The sequence below is a fragment of the Camelus ferus genome, chromosome 4 (genome assembly GCF_009834535.1).
Source record: "Camelus ferus isolate YT-003-E chromosome 4, BCGSAC_Cfer_1.0, whole genome shotgun sequence".
Classification (NCBI taxonomy): Eukaryota; Metazoa; Chordata; class Mammalia; order Artiodactyla; family Camelidae; genus Camelus; species Camelus ferus.
In genome coordinates, this window is record NC_045699.1 from 56,628,467 (window position 1) to 56,645,525 (window position 17,059).

The 17,059-nt window shown below is 41.7% G+C and overlaps 1 protein-coding gene and 1 non-coding gene across 3 annotated transcripts in view; one reads left to right on the plus strand and one right to left on the minus strand.

The window, feature by feature from the left end:
• Positions 1 to 17,059, minus strand: part of FKBP15 (FKBP prolyl isomerase 15) — a 45,935-nt gene that overhangs the window by 3,680 nt on the left and 25,196 nt on the right. Inside the window, exons 15-26 of one of the 2 annotated variants that reach the window (XM_014557520.2) lie at positions 15,577 to 15,691; positions 14,024 to 14,133; positions 13,615 to 13,722; positions 13,070 to 13,164; positions 12,155 to 12,227; positions 7,380 to 7,551; positions 5,644 to 5,780; positions 3,810 to 3,965; positions 3,097 to 3,249; positions 1,979 to 2,101; positions 1,225 to 1,332; positions 255 to 937 (exon numbers count right to left, since the gene is read on the minus strand). In XM_014557520.2, the coding sequence (XP_014413006.1) occupies positions 255 to 937; positions 1,225 to 1,332; positions 1,979 to 2,101; positions 3,097 to 3,249; positions 3,810 to 3,965; positions 5,644 to 5,780; positions 7,380 to 7,551; positions 12,155 to 12,227; positions 13,070 to 13,164; positions 13,615 to 13,722; positions 14,024 to 14,133; positions 15,577 to 15,691 (2,033 nt within the window). Of the gene's footprint in view, positions 1 to 254; positions 938 to 1,224; positions 1,333 to 1,978; positions 2,102 to 3,096; positions 3,250 to 3,809; positions 3,966 to 5,643; positions 5,781 to 7,379; positions 7,552 to 12,124; positions 12,228 to 13,069; positions 13,165 to 13,614; positions 13,723 to 14,023; positions 14,134 to 15,576; positions 15,692 to 17,059 lie in introns of both variants that reach the window. The other variant, XM_006182587.3, reaches the window with a different exon arrangement.
• TRNAA-GGC lies at positions 9,721 to 9,792 on the plus strand. The gene has a single exon. It is a non-coding gene; the product is annotated as a tRNA-Ala (tRNA).

Below are 17,059 nucleotides of genomic sequence, written 5' to 3' on the forward strand. Positions count from 1 at the left end.
ACTGTGCAAGGTCAACTGTGTAAGTGTCTGTCTTCCCCACTAAACTATAAGCTCCTCAACTCAAGAACCAGCTCTGCCTTGCCTACCGCACTACCACAGTGCCTACTGCAGGGCCTTTTACATAGTAAGTGCTGAGTAAATACATGAATGAATCAGCCAGTCAGTCTCTGAGGATGAGTCACCAGTCCTGGAAAAACCAGAGACAACCTCCACAGGCACCCAGCTGTTCCTGAAACTCTGCTCAGGGGACATACCTGGAACGCTGAGCACAGTGGCTGGATCCGGGCGCTGCTCCTACGGCCGCAGAGGCTGCCTCTGTGCTGCACGGCTCCTGGGAGGGAGCAGCAGGGCTGGTGACATCGTCTTTCTTGAGCCCTGGAGCCTGAGGCTCTGCTCCTGGACTTTCAGGCCCTGAGGTCAGTGGGTCCCCCTTCTCAGGGTCTGAGGTCAGGGACAACCTCATGGAGCGTTGCTGCTCCCCAACACAGGCATTTCCCAGCGGGCTGGCAACTAGTGTTTCCTCGCACTCAGAGTCCACAGTCACAGGGCCTGGAGGCTCGGGGGGAATTGAAGTCGGGGGCCTCAGAGCTTTTCCAGAGGGAGCGCCAGCCAGTTCAGAAGGGAAGGAGTCATCTTTTGCCTCTGAGAGCGCCTCTGCTTCTGAGGAGTCCCTTTCCCTTCCCTGCACATCATCCTGGGGACTGGGGAGGGCCTGAGGAGGCAGCGGGACAGCTTCCTGGACCCCATGCTCTGGTGGCACCGTGGGGGGCTCCTGCTTCTCCCCATTCAAGGGCGTCTGAGACCGTCCAGAACTGGCCAAGACAGGCAACTCCTGGGAAGGTGTCTGAGGTTGCTCCCCTCCCTCCTCTTCTTCCTCTTCATCGCTGCTCCCTCCCTTCTCTCGCTCTTGTTGGTTTAACAGCTCAAGAGTCACCATCTGTTCAAAAGCCACGGAGATAATCACTGAGAGAAAACAGGAGGCTCTCCTAGCCCCTCAGTCCTTATTAACACAACTGGTCATCTAGTCCAAGTAACTTTGTTTTTCTGCTTGTTTGATTTTTCTTTGTTCAAATGACTCTGCTTCTTCCTCCCAATGGAGGCTGCCCGTATCTGTCCAGATAAGTCGTTCCAGGCATCCTAGTTACTGATAAACATGAACCATTTTTTCACTTATGATCCCTCAGATGCCCACTTTTCAAGGAAACAATCAACAGCTGGCCGTACCTTGATGGTGTTCATGATGGTCCCCAGAATGGTCCTGCCATTGTAAGATTCCTCCAAGTCAAACTCTCCCCGCAAGGACTGAAACACCTGGTTCATGATCTTCTTGACCTGCATGAAGATGTGAGGGGAGAAAAACATTATCAAAACGTATGCTACCAAAATCAAGTGACTAACAGGTACATATAAATTCCAGAGAGAGGTTTGGGAGGCTAAAATGAAGCCCTCTTAGAACTCTGCTGTGGGACACAGCTGGTCAGAAACTGAGACACTGAAGGCTGCCACTACCCTGGAGAGGACAGTGTTCAATAATGAGCAGCACTTGACAGAAGGGCTGTCAAGGACGGGTAAGCTGTGGCACGTGTGCCCCAGACTACTTAAAGACCATCTGTTGATGCCTCCCTCCCACCATGGCCACCACTAGAGCTGCCATGGGCTATGAGGATTCACAGCTAGAAGATGCAGGGCACACTCCCCACGCTTCTTCTGCAATTTAGAAACACTTCCCTTATTTGTCAAAACCTTGGGATAGGGCCCTTTTGGGTTTGCCACCAAAAAGATAGGTTGCAAAGGGTTAAACTCTGACTTAAGTCAGACAACTGGTGTATGGATAGTTAGAACAACAAAAACAACAACAACAACAACAACAAAACTATCAACACAACAAATTGACCACATTCTTTCTGAAGGCCTGATATACCTTCCTTCAATCCCCTGATATGATCTGGTGTATTTCTTCTTTGAAATACCAGCTCACCTTCTCTGAGGGGTCAGTAGACGCAGCTTCAGCCGTGGACAACTGGGACTTGTTCTCCAGGTCCTTGATGTACTGTGCATTTTTCTCTGTCAGGGCTGTGACTTGGGCCTGGAGGGCTAAACACTACAAAAGGAACAGACTGTGGCTACGGCCTCAGAACCAGGACTTCCAGATGAAATTCTGGAAACCCAGGAGGAAAACCACCCTAAGCAGCAAGTGTTAACCTCATGTAGGTCTGCTGACATCCACACACTCCACCCCAACCCCGGGCCTGCTGACTCAAGAGCATTCCATTTCATTATCACTCAACCTCAAATCACAACTTCATCTCCTCTTTCCCAACAAGGTCACTTGCCTTATTCCTAATTAAGTCAAGAATATAATGAAAAAAAAAAGAGAGTTAATAACCCCAGTCACATAAACTTATGTACAGTGGACATTAGAAGCAACCTATTCACCTACAAGATTGCCTTCATCATTTCGGAGTCCAAGATTTTCAACTGGGTAGTTTAAGGAAAGAAACTGACCTCCAGATAAGAGGACTTTGATAAGTCCTAAGCCATCGCCCCCCTCTCTTTCCGGTCTTTGTGCTAGATGATCCCACCATCCCCGTGCTCCATCCCACCTCAGTGCCTTTGCCCAGGACACCTGCCGCCTTCCCCACCTCACCAAAGCTACTTGTCCTTCTTGGCTCTGCTCCCCTAGGCACTCCCTCTTCTCGGCCTCACAGCATTAAATGCTTATCTTTGTTCCTTGCTGTCTCCCTTTCTTGACTATGAGATTCTTGAGAAGAGTTCTGTGTAAGTCTCTCCCCCAGCCCAGTGTCTGGAACACAACTGGCACTCAATAAACATTTGCTTAAAAAATGAAGGATCACATAATAATGGGAAACACAGTCCAGAACACAAATGCTGCTTCTTCGTTTTCTAGGTCACTGACCTGTCATCCTAAGTGAGTATGTGAAAGATTCCTGACAAACTGGAGAGAGAAACAAGTATGATTCTGTTTTCAAGCTGTTAACATCTTTTAGGTTCAACAGGATCTACAAAACTTGAACAACCTGTTTGCCTCAAGCTAACTGGGCTGCCTGAGCTGTCTGGCCCAGGGAAAACACCCACCTTCTTTTCAAGCTGGAGCAGCTTCTGCTGGCTGGCATCCCTCTGCGCACACACCTCCTGGTACTGCTGCAGGTGTTCATCCTTGGCAGAGGCCAACAGGTGTTCACACTTGGCTTCCCACTGGGTCTGCAGCTCAGCCTGTACTAGAGACAGCTGCCAACAGAAAGTAATCACTGTATCCCGGGGGGCCAGGTGCAGCCAGGGAAGCCCACCTTTCACAAGGCCCAAAGAATAAGCCAACAGCCCAGATTTAACAGGGAAGCAACTGTCTGGAAGACTAAATGAACACACAAATGTGAATTTACACACTTACAAGGAGAAAGGATGCTGTCAAATGCACGAGAGATCCACTGCATCCTGCCACTACCCCTAGTTTCCCTGCCTGGGTACCTAAGTAAGTCCCTTCTTTTCAAGGACGATAATGTGCCTGAAGGATGGTGTCTGGTGGGTGAGGACTTTGGCCTTACCATGCTAGGAATGTTTTCATAAAGACTTTTTTTTTTCATGTTTTACTCATATAATTAAATTTTCAGTAAGCTTTTAAAAAAAAGGAAGAAAATTCTCCATTTGATTCCTGGCTCTTCTTCCACCTTTTTCCAAAATTAGAGCATCAACTATGAGAAATGTCATCCTAAAGGATAAAGAAGAAGCTAGAAGCTGTCCTGAGTCCTTCATGTCTTCACTTTATGTCAAAGCACTTCGGTTCCCATTACCTGCTCTGCAGCTGCCTGGTCTGTGGACACCCGAGCTTTTTTCAAGAGCTGTCGAAGTTTGTCCAATTCCTCCTGGTGTGACTTGCGAATTTCATCTATCTCCTCCTCAGCCTGACAGCGCTCTTGAGCTGACTTCTTTTTCCTTTCTGAGAGGTTCTTAGGAACAAGAGAACCATCATCAGCTCTAGCTGTTCGACAGAGGATAAACGGAGATGGTAATGGTGGTGACGGTTTATCAATATCATGGTGTCTTTACTTCGTTTCTGGAAATGATTCATTTTTCACTTTTGTTTCCCCTAAATATTTAACATTCTTGGCTACTGGAAGAGAAAAATTGTGACAAGAAGGAAAACAAGAAGAGCCTTGTCTACCATTAAGAGATGGGGAACATCTAAGCAGTGGTGAGGGTATAGGGAAGTGGATACTTTCATAAACTGCTGGTAGGAAAATCACAGTCTTGTGAAAGGACTTTCAAAATATGCACACACACCCAGAAATTACACAAATTATAGTTTGTCTTAAGGAAGCATTAGACAGTCTTCATAAAGATCGTGTGTTAGAAGGATGGTCACTGTAATGGTATCTATAACAAAGAAAAAATAAAAACAGCCCCCAAAATCAGAAGGAACTGGTTAAAAAAAAAACTGATGAAATCATAGAAGAAACTGAAAATACAGACCAAAATTTATCCCCTAAAAAGGAATTAGGCAGAAAGGGCTATAATATAGTTTTATTAAAACTTCAGAAACAGGTTGTTCTTTTCATACTTAAACTGTTCCAAAACATAGAAAAAGACAAAAATTGTCCCAATTTGTTCCACGGGGCTAGTAATACCTTCATGTTAAAATTTCAAAACAATAAAAGATACTATAAATAAAGTTAAAAAACAGCAAACTAGAAAAATATTTGCAACATCTATGATTGACAAAGGATTAACACCTTTAATAGTGTTTATAAATCCAACTAATATTACAATACAGAAGATAGCACAGGACATTAAAAAGAGAATTCACAGAAAAAATACAATCAGGCATTAAACATAGGAAAGCTTTACTACTAACAAAAACACATTAAGACAAAATAGCATATTTCACCTATTAGACTATAAAGGTTAGAAAAACTGATACATGCAGAGTTGAGAAAAGTACAGAGAAATGGGCTTGTTCAGACAGTGCTGGAAATGTAACACATTCACATACTTTTCTTTGAGGATAATCTGACAATATTTACTTTAAAAACTTAGGTGTGCAGCATGTCCTCTGAGGCAGCAATTCTACTTCAAGCAATCTATGCTATGGAAATGCTCGAATGAATTTTCAAAAATAGTTACATAGTACAAAGATGTCGACAACATCAGTGCTTGAGATAGTGAAAAAAATAGAACCATAAATATCCATCAACAGGTGAACAGTTAAATAAATTATGATAGTCTCACAGCAGACTACTATGTAGTAGATAAAAAGAATGAGAAAGTTCTCATTCTTATTAGTACACTCTCCACATTACAATTTTTAAAAAAGCATTAGACCTGATCCTATTATTGTTAAAACATCAGCATGTATACATATATGTATGTATGAGTGTGTATGTATGTTCTGTACACAGAGGATATAATCTGGAAGAATAATCATACATGGTTTATAGTTGTTGCCTCTAGTGTATGAGACTAGAGAGGGGAAAAAGATAAATTTAATTTTTTATTTTATATAATTTTCTGGATTATTTATATTTGTTACATGCTACTGTAACTTTTAAAAGGAAAATAAAAATGTTTAGTAAATAGCTAATCCTGGCCACTTGGGCCCAATAGAGAAACTTCGGTTGTAGAACTTACCTTTTCCAGAGACTCCTTCTCAGCTCTAAGGTCAGTCAGCTCCTCCTCCAAGGACGTCACTCTGAGTTCCAGCTGTCTCCGGCTTTGCTTTTCACTCTTGAATTTGGACTCTGCTTGCTCAGCGGTCTCCTGGAGCTCTGGGATACAACAGCAGGGAGACTGGCTGCAGAACCAGAGCTGCAGTGGGAGATAGGGCATCCCCCCAGCTCCTTCAAAGCCGCATTCTGCGGTCTCCCAATCCTACCACACGAGCATCTTCCACTCACTCCTTCCTGCATCATCTCACTGACCAGCAGTAGGTTTATCAAACCATAAACTGACTCCCTACCCACCTATATATATCTCTGTACATACATGTCACCTTAGACATGTACAGAATAGAAGAGAAGTGTTCCAAGCAGTCAGAAATCACCTTTGAATTATATCACTCCCACAACTCCATTCTAGTCACCACCTCAACACAATGAGATCTTTGTTTAGTATTGGTCCAGGCCCCTTCTCATCGCCTGGGTAAGAGATTCTCAGCTTTCTTGGTAGTTGGGACATTCCACCAAAAGTTTGCCTTCAAAACATCCCTTCTCAAATAAAGCTATTTGAAATGTTTCTTAAAAAGGTAATGCATCAAAATTAATTTTGTTTGGAAAACTTCTGAGACCTTTATGGTGTTTTTAATGTAAGTGTCACAGGTCACCAAAAAAATAGAAAACAGGCTATCTGTACAACATTCAAATCTAAGATTGTCCCTCATGTGCATCCAGGTGGTGCTCTAAAAGGGCAGGGATTTATCTTCAAGGTATCACTTTACCAACTGACATCAGTGTTTTTCAGCTTTCTTTCTGGGCAAGTGAATTTTGCTTCTTCCTAACCCTGCTCCTGTTCCAGCAGCACCCCGCCCACTGGTCCCATCTGGGCCTTCCAGGTTTGTTTCTATACACTGCGGTGGATGACTCAACATGCCAGTCTTCACAAATCTGCTATTTAGGTCACCAAGTCTTGAGGGGCACCTTTGTACCAGGCGCTAAACTAACACTAATTTGGAGGGAAGGACTTTACAAAGATGAGCAAGACACTGCCCTTGCCCTTCAGAGGCTTGCATTCCAGAAGGGAAAACAGACAAACAGTGCTGATCAAGCTAACTCTGACAATGGTCATAATAATGTACTCAGAAATAAAGGATTTTAGAGGAGGTCAAATAGTCTAAAATAAAAATGGGAAAATTTCTGAAAGAGGGAGATTTGGAGAGAACTGGAGGCAAATCTTAGTGGTGCTGGGCACACCAAGTCCAAAAAACAGCAGACAGGAAATGCAGGATGCGCTGAAGCAGCAGGTGGGCTAGAATGCCCAGAGCCATGATGAACTGAGAACAACATAGCAGGAAATAAGCCAAGCCGGAGGGGCCTTGAGTGCCGGGCTGATGGGTTACAGTCCATCCCCTAGGAAAGGGGCAACCACTGCAAGAAGCACTTCCTTCTTAAGCTTCTACTGAGTCACAAGTCCAATTAACTCTGCCCAAACAAAGCAGAACTATGGCCACTGATCAACTCTAAATGAACAGTCAGTTAAACTTTTGTCCTTTATGTCAAATAATCATGTAAAGTTTACACCAGGTCCACCTTAATTTTTGGCTCAGTCCACAAACTTCATGAGCATTATGCCAAATGGATTGAGAGGAAAGAAAGAGTTTAATTCCTGAAGTTTAGATGGTCAGAGTACCAGCCCCGCCCCCAAGGGCATACCGGAGAGCTCTGTCTGCAGTTTGGCGAGCTGGCTCCGGAGGAGGTCAGCCTCCTTCATGCTTTCTGTCAGCTGCACCTGCAGCTCCGTTTCTTTCTTTTGGTGGGCGGTCATTTTCAGCTGCAGGTGGGACACCTGCGCAGTGGCTGCTGCTAACTCTTCCGTCACCTTGGCCTGAACAGAAACAAAGCATGACATCACTTTAAACATGGTGCTGGCCCAACCTCACATACTCTATGCTGATGGAACTGGTAGGAAGGGAGCTAAGGCCACATTCAACCTGCATTAAACCAAAATCAAGCCCTCAAATGTGCAGTTTCTGACTCAGAAATTCCCTTTGCAAAAATTTGTCCTTAGGAAATACTTGTACAATCACAAAAATGTTGCTACAAGGATGATTGATGCAGCATTGTTTACAGTTACCAAAGGATGGAAAAATAAAATGATAAAAAATGGGCTTAAACAAATTATGACATATCCATCCTGTATGCAACTATTAAGAATAGTGTTACAAAAAATACTTAGTGACTTGGGATACAGTCACAACCTGTTATTAAATGATACTAAACTGACACATGAAAAATGGTATTCCTGCCATTTTCTAAGTTTCCTATGATGAACGAGTATTTTTTCAATAAGAAAAGGTTATTTTAAAATTTAAATGGAATGCCTTCAATGGCAATCAACTTCTCAATCTACAATTTTGCCCTAATACTACTATACTAATAGTAACACTATAATGTAAAGATCCACGATATGAGAGTAACTGCTTTGGGAGGTTCTTGAAAGAACAGAGATAATAAGAGAAGGGAATACTTCTTTGACAGCTCAATGTATTTTAAGTGGTGCTCTGTACTAGCCAAACAGGACCTATATATTCTTATGTAACATCTGATGAAATCAAAATGACTAGCCTGCAAAACCGTTTACTGATATTCTGTGTATTAAAGGCAATGATGAAAATGATGATTAAAGGATGGTCACTGAAAAGGAATGGTAAGCAAATGACAAATACCACACTCTCATGTGCCTGTAGGACACATGAGAAATCAGATGACAGGAAAGGCAGTGAGTGGCCACTCTGCTCGTATTGATTTCTAGACAGCAGTGTATTTACGGGGTTGGACCAGCTCTCCTACACCATGATATTGCTACTCCCATTACTCCCCCTATGCTACTATACTTAACATGCATTTTTACAGAAGTCTACTTTCTCATTATCATTTGTCCCTTCTTAGAGTATTCATTGCGCTCATCTCAGTTTTAAACTTATTTATTCCAACGTCTTAATCAGTTTTCCACTTTCCATTTAAAACCTGATATTTTGGCTTTCCGAAAGGTAGGCGAGATAAAACAAATAAAACAAATTAAGATTGTATATAAAATAAAGAGAAATAGGCTATGAATTGAGTAGTAGAGGGTCCACTGGCAAAGGCTCTCTCCTTGACTAAACTTCAGTAAGGCTCCTCTGAGCCCTTGACCTTGGCCTCCCGTCCTGTGTTTGGCCTGACCAGCCCCGTTTTAGCAAGAATCCTGCTAAGTCAGTTCAGCAAGAATCCCCCTATCCATTGGAGTTGAGCTCAATCATTCTTCCTTATTGCAACAATCTTGAATAGTGTCTTCCTTACTGTCTTAGTAAGTATTAGAATAACTTTTTAACAATACACAACCTTTAGAGTAAGCTCTAAGATACTGCTCAGCAGCCTCAGGTTTTCATCTGTTAAACACAGAGGATAATGGCAGCTTGAACTTCCTAACAGAAGAGAGTTTTCATTGGCTGTAAGTAGGATAAAAGTTTTACTCACTGTCCTAACAGAACTAACACAATGCTCAGAGAACTTTGCATCTATCCATGACTCCAGAGTTCACTAACATGAGAGAGAGGACCACTTGCACAAGACCTCACAGCAGCTCAGACAATTGGAGGGGATGAATTCCAGAAAAGAGGCAGTGGGGGGACAGTCACTTTCTCACCAAAGAACAAGCAAAGTAGAAGGTCATTCAAAAGCTCTTTTAATCTAAGGTCTTTATGGAGAAAGTCCTATTAGAAGCATGAAAAATAATACTCTTATCCAAACACACACACAGAGAAAACAGTGAAGGAATGAATAATACATTTAACAATGGCTATAACTGAGTGGGAGGATTATTGGTGGTTTTATGATTGCTTATCTGTATTTTCTAGAATGAACAGATGAAATGCTCAAAATCAGAAAAAACTATGTGTCAATACATATATTCTGTGTGCATATGTGAGTATATTTAATTATGATTTTTTTTAACTTAGGGTTTGCAAAATTAAGGTAGAAAGAAAAACATTAAAAACCTACACAGTAGTGGGTGGTGGATATAGCTCAGTGGTAGAGCATATGCTTGGCATGCACAAGGTCCTGGGTTCAATCCCCAGTGCCTATGTTAAGGAAAAAATAATAGATAAAAAACAGAAACTTTATAAAAAACAAAACAAAAAAACCCCCTACTCAGTGGTTATGATGGCTCCCTGGTTTTCACCCTGGATCAAATTCTGCTGTTGACATGGAAATCCGGGAAAAGAAAGCAACGACAGAAAGAACTAAGAATTCAGGAAAACAAGGGAAAGAGCATTCAGGTTAGGAGGAAAACGGCACCAAAGAGAGGTGGCAGTCTGGCAAAGGAAGAACATAGTTGACTGGAGGTGAGACCCTGGGCAAGTCTTTTACTCTTTGGGCCTCCGTTTACTCTTTTGTAAAATCAGATTAAACTAGATGACCTCTAACTTATCTTCCAGTTTTAACCATTATTCCATAGTTTTTATGTAGAAACATTAATACTGTCATAGAGAAAAATAACTAATTTCATTTACCAAATATTCATCGAGCACGTAACTAAGTTTCTGAGCTGTGTTTGAAGGCAGAGAACTGCCTCCAGGGATGAAAGGACGTTGATTATTTCCCTTTAACGGGAGAGATATCACAGGGAAGAGCGTTAAGGAAGAATGAAGTGAATCAAAAGAAAAACAGGAGAGTGTCAAGGCTTGAAAAGTTCCACTACAATAAAGGTGACCAAGTGAAGCATGTGGTACACGGTATCCCACTCGTCAAGAACAGTGATACTCAGCCCAGGAGGTGCCCTCAAACAGATCTGTGTAAAGCATGGTGCCTAGAACCTAGTAGGAGTTTGACAGGTGTTAGTTGGTGGTACTATTTTTGTTATTTGTTACTACTGTTTTTGCTATTATAAGTAAAACATCTACCAGGTTCAATGCACTGTTTCAGACATTTTGGGGGTTTATCAACATGAACATTTGGGTGGAATAATAAGATAATTTAGGGGATTGGCAAACTATCACCTGCAGGCCAAACTGGCCTGCTGTTTTTGTAAATAAAGTTTTAATGCCCTCCCCCACCCCACTGATACTCAGCATGAGTCACATGGTGAACTTGCTGAAAACAAAAGTGTCCAGCTGCCACCTCCACAGAATGTGGCAAAAGAGATCACTACTAAGAGCAGTGATTCCAACCTAGCTATGGATCAGGATCAAGGGGAGCCATTTAAGAGTTCAGATTCAGACCTCGGGTAGAAACCCTAGATTAGAATCTTAAGATGAAATTTTTTTAAAATTTAACAATTTTAAAAACAAAAAAATTTTAAAAATTTAAAAATTAACAACTAAAAAAAAAAAAGACTCTCAAGGTGAAATTTAATAACACGTATTTTTAATTAAGCTCCCCAGGTGATTCTGAGACAGCCAGACCAGTGTTTGGGAACCACTGATCTAGAACAAGTTATAGTAATCATTTTAGACTTGAACAGTAACAGCTAGATCAAACAATGTATTCACGTGCCCCTGTTAGGAAAGAGAGTAAATAAAAGCAGACAAAGGAGAAACAGTAAAAAGTACATTTAGTGGGGAGTGGTGATCCAGGCATTGGGAGCCAGTCACAGCAAACAAGGGATGGTGACAAGCAGCAATGGGAAAGAATCGGGGCAGGGCCGGACAGGGTGAGGCACTGCTTATCTGAAGATAAGGGGTCAGCTTTTTTTAATAACATGACTGGATACTACGGCTAAGAGAACAGCATGAGACCAAAGTCAGGAATCCTCATTGTTACCAGAACATGAGAAACTGTGTAAACTCCGCAAGTTATAAAGTGCCTTCCATTCAACTTTTCAGGTTTTCAAGAAAAATTCAAATACAAAATACAAACTATTTCTTAAACCTCTGAGAAAACAGCAGATGAAAGGGTTGCCATCTCCCATGGATCAGTGGGAGCGCAAACAAGAAGATACCCATTCCGGATAAACAGTGTCACTGGAGCAAAGATAACAGGAGTGGCTTCAGAATCAGTCGATCTCAACCCAAGACCCACTAGAGTCTCCCTTAGAGCTACTCCAGGAACAGGTCAAGATCCCTAATTCTGAACTGACTGAAGACAAACAGCAGTACTTTAAATATCTGCTACAGGGCATAAAAGATATTTTCAGTTGACTTTGTCAGCAGAATAGGTTTAGTTTTTAATAAACTGTGTAATCCTTACCTCAGCCAAATTACTAAGATCGGCGATTGTTTTTGAGTCAATTTATTGCAAAACATATTGCACAACAGAAATCTGGATTGTGGATATATTAAGATTTGTTGGAAGATTTCTAGTTCTCTTCCCAATGACAGCAAAAATTCTGCTGAAAAGCAGACTGGTCAATACGTACACAGGACATTTTTTAGCTCTACACATCCTGACTCGGGCTTTTCTCTCCCCAGTTACGTTACCTTCTCTTGCTCAGCATGCAAAACTCTTGCCTGTGTGTTTTCTGTGGCTGTTTGAAGTGAGTTGTTCCTCCTCTCCATCATCAGGTTACTCTGCTCAACATACCTGTGAAATAAATAGGGGAAAAGAAAACATTTCTCAAGCACTCACTGTATACCAGACACAATCCAATGTGCATTCAGTTGTCACAGCACTGCTCTATACATTCATCAGAAACAATCTGAAAGCATTTGTCTCCCTACGATCTGCAGTAATTAAGTTTGGAGGTAGGAACCTGAGCCAGGGATGAACTACTTTGAATTTGTGTAATGAGGAGGAGAGGAATTTAAAGATGTTTGGTGAGGGGAAATGAGAGAGGAAAGAGCCAGAAATCCGAAGGAGGGAAGAAAAGAAAGCTACTCCCCTTTCCTCTTTCACGTGAGAGACAAGAGACACTGGAGAAGAGAAATACGGGAGAATGATATTTTTAAAGTAAAATGCTATATGCTGTGACAAATTCCCCGACCCCTCCAACCAAAAAAAATCTTCAGAAGGATCTAGAAAAATTATAAATGCTTGGGTTTTATATGGAAATCAGTGAAGTTCTGGTTGATAAAACAGAATCAGCCCACACAGAAGAGAGAAGAGCTAACATCAGTTTTCCAGGCATGAACACCACTCTTACAGATGCGGAAACTAGGGCCAGCAGTAAAACACAGAATGCCCAAAGCCACAAAACAAATGAGGAGCAGAGCCAGGATTCAAACATAGGTCTGCCTTATGTCATGGCCCACTGAGCCCTTTCTCCTGAAATCCCTCTCAATCCCCAAAATTCACATGACAGGTAGGAAACAGAAAGAACAGAAATACATGTAAACTTTCCTAAACAGACATGTTGTTCAACTTGGGTATTTACAAATTAAACCCCTTTTCATCTGGCCGAGCCCATGCCCCGTACCTGTCATTACCTCTGATTTCGTTCAATTAGTTCACTAATCTTGTCATTCTGTTCTTCTATCCGACTGCTCTTCTCAAGGATCTCTTGTTTCAACCTTTCATTTTCCTAAATTCAAAATAGATAATGTGTAAGTTACATTTTAAGAGAAAAGCTCCAGATAAAAGGGAATCAATTTGAACTGACAGGTGACATTGATACGTATTTGAGACAAAAATCTAGAACTTAGGTCCACATAGATATAATACTTAAAACAACACATCAAGTTATACCTGATGGATACAAATCACTACACCCAATAGATTCAACATACAAATGGCTAAAAAATGAAGCAAAAGTTTGGAATATAGTTGAAAAAGAAATGTTTCCTTCTGACTATATAGTGATTAGTCACTTGGCCCAAGTTAAGCCACATGGATTTTTCAGGACTTCCCAACTCTGTGTAGCATTTATCACATGCTCTTATTCCTGGAGTTGAAGTTTTAAAGGGTAGTACATGCCTGGATAGAGCAGGGGCAAGATCTCCAAGCTGAGTGTTCTGTTCTCAATCATTCTCACCTGAACAATTCGCTGGATGTTGCTCATAATCATGCTTGTTTCCATTGTAACTGACATGCTAGGCATGAGCAGAGAATTGCCAGCACTATGTTTCTGTAACTCTTCAACCTACAAAAGGAGTGTCAGAAAGACTTTTTATGAAATTTTTACATCGAAAAATACGATTTACCCAAGATCTGACCACTCTTTTGAGGGGGCTAATGAGTCTCTGAGACAATCTCTAATATAAGCTGGAGTTTTATTCTACTAACTGGATCCCTAAAAAAAACGACCCTTCCAGGGAAGTAAGTACTAACTCTATGAATATGGGAAACCAAGGAAGGGTTTACCTATAAGCCCTAGTTGCTCCCTGTTTGTACCCCCATTTCTACCCCCACTTTCAACACAGCCCCAGCCCTGACTCAGTCACCTTAGTCATGAGATGATCCATTTTATCAGCCACTTTGCTGACTGCCATTCGAATTTCAGTGTTATGTTGCCGGGCTTCAGTCATGAGAAATGAAGCCATGTCACCTGATCCTAAACAGACACAAGCCAAGAAGAAACTTATGAACTGGAGCAAAGGATACTGTACAACGAAAAGCCAATAGCTCTTTTAGCAGGGGAAAGAAAGAAATTAACATTTCCAAATACTAGGAAATGCTGTAAGTGATTCACACCATCAGAAGACGTAGCAGAGACAGAGGCAAAAGGGCTCCAAAGCTAACAATAACGAAGCTATGCTCCTGCAAAATGCATCAAGGGATACAGTCTGGCTCAAGGGCACAAGCAGTGCACTAGCCACTCAGATTGCTTCTCCTTTCATCAAACTGCATGCCAGGTATTGGACCCCGTATCAGGGATACAGCAATGAATAAAACATGGTCCCTGTCCTTGGTGAGCTCAGTCTGGTGGGGAGACTTACATGTAAATAGATCATTACAATGAATGTTGTTAAGTGCAAAAAAAAAAAAAAAAAAAAAAAGGACCATGTACGCAGTTACAAGGTACAAAAGGATTAGAGAGAAAAGTAAGATTAACTCTTTGGTGACACACATATACAGTTATATCCCTGGGAGGAGAGGAAAGAGGGATGGTAACAGTCAGGGAAGACTTTACAGAGGACATGATAGATTTGATGGTTTCTCAGATGGAGAAAGGGCAGGGCTTCCAGACAAAGGACGCACCCAAGAAACTCTTACCATTCCAGGACCACAAATTATGTTGTGGGATACACTTGCTTCTTTCTACCACTGTCCTAATACCAAAGGTGATTACTATGCAAAAGACAAGCTGCAGAACAAGAAGGGAGGATACCATGCCAGCTTTGTGCATTTTATTTTGTTTTGTTTTTTTACACAAGACAACCACACTTGTACATACACACAAGATACCTAAAAAGTTAGCCAAATGACTGTCAACAACAGCTTCCTAAGGTCAGGGGGATTTAATGATGGAAGACAGTCACTTTTCATGTCACACACACCCTTTTGTGTTGTTTGACCTTTTTATAATAGTATATTCTTTATACAATTTAAAAATTTTAACAAAGTAGCTTTCATTTAAGACACTGAACAGTCATCATGCTTTTTCCCAACTTCCTCCAATGTTTTGCTCTTTTACTATTTGCTATGAACCCCACAGAGCCATTCTGACAGAGGAATTAAAAAAGGGCTGGTGGGAGAAAATGTAACAAACAAAACACAGAATGTGGGCGTGAGGGTTATGGGGAGGATGATGGAAATGTTCTAAAGTTGGATTACAGTGATTATTGCACAAGTCTGTAAACTTACTAAAAAAAGATTGAGTTGCACACTAAAAATGAGTGAACTGTACGTTATGTAAATTATACCTCAACTAAGCTGTTTGAAAAAAGAAAAGATAAAAAGGACAGAGATCTATTGGAATAAAAATGAAAAAGGGGATGGGAGGAAGGAGAGCACAGCAAGAGCAGAAGATGAGAAACCGAGGGGGTCATCCTACCTTGAAAATGGGGAGACTGCGAGAGAGGTGCTGGGTACAGGGGCCGAACGGGCTGCAGCTGGGAAGTGACAGCTGATGCCTGGGGATAAGCGTAGGCTTGCATACCTGCGTAGGGCTGAGAAAATGCCAAGGTACAGCTGGTTTATAAAACATTTATATCGCTCTTTTCTGCTTAATTTGTCTTTGATGGAATAAAGTGGGTAAGCTGGAAGGAGACTCAAACTGAAGGAAGCTGGGGGTGAATGAGTCCTGTGTTTGGTATTAGGTAAGAATCTTAGCCGGAGAGTTATGTATGTAATCCAGTGGTACCCAACCCAGTGACTGAAGTCCAACCCAGAGAGTGTGGAAAGTGTGCCTCAGGTCACTCCCCAGTCCTCTTGTGATATAATTCAATTAAGTGGGAATTCATCCCCCGACCACTGGGCCTATTGATGGCCTAAGAAATTTTAAAACTAAGCAAACTCTGCTTGGTTTCGCTGAGGTAAAAGAAGAGGTGTTCACTGTGATTCTGAACTAAATCCATCAGTTTCCACAGGATGCCTCTCCCTTGCTGGATTCTGATGCTTACCTGTGTGACCAAGAGTTCTCATTTTCCTGAGCCTCAGTCACTTTGACTATAAAATGAAAATAATAATACCACTTCTTAGGGTTGTTGCAAGGAATACATGAAGTGATATAAATGAAGCGATATGGTAAGTTAAGTGCCTGGCAGATAGTAAGTGCTCAATAAACAGCAGCTATCATTTTAATGATGATGGTTATTCTTCCTTGAATTAAGGAAATCCAGCTCATTTCCAGAGACGGATATAATTACCCATCCATTACTAAAAAATGAATCTTAGTCTACAGTAACTCTCCATTAGGTGCATTCTGGAGCGAGAAGAGGGCAAAGCAGGACTCTTCTCAATTCTGATACACACCTCCCTAATGGGGCATAACTTGGCCACCATTACTCTGACCCCTCCATTAAGAATCAAGGAAGAGAGGGCCTGTTATCATTGGGAGTCACGTCTTATGCAACAAATGTGTCAGGGCAAAAGAAAGAGTCCACTGTCCTGGCAAACAGTCAGCAGAGGCAGACAGGCTGTTGCCATAGTTTTCTGTGAAAACAGAAAAAAAAAATCTGCTTTTTTTAAATTATGATTTGTACAGGACAGTTCTTTTTTTGAGGGGGGGTAATTAGGTTTATTTATTTGTTGTTGTTATTATTTTTTAATGGAGGTACTAGGGATTGAACCCAGGACCTCGTGCATGCTAAGCACGTACTCTACCACTAAGCTCTACCCGCCCCTCAAAAACCTACTTTTGAGGGATCACTTTTGAAGGCTAACTAGACAACAGAGTTCAGCTATATTTCCGTACACCTTCCACCCACTGCCGCTCCACAACTCTTCTGCTGAGTGTAGTGCGGAATCTTAGCCTATTAACTGTTTGACAGAAGAGAACACAGAAGACTTGAACATATACCCCTTAACTAGCCAAG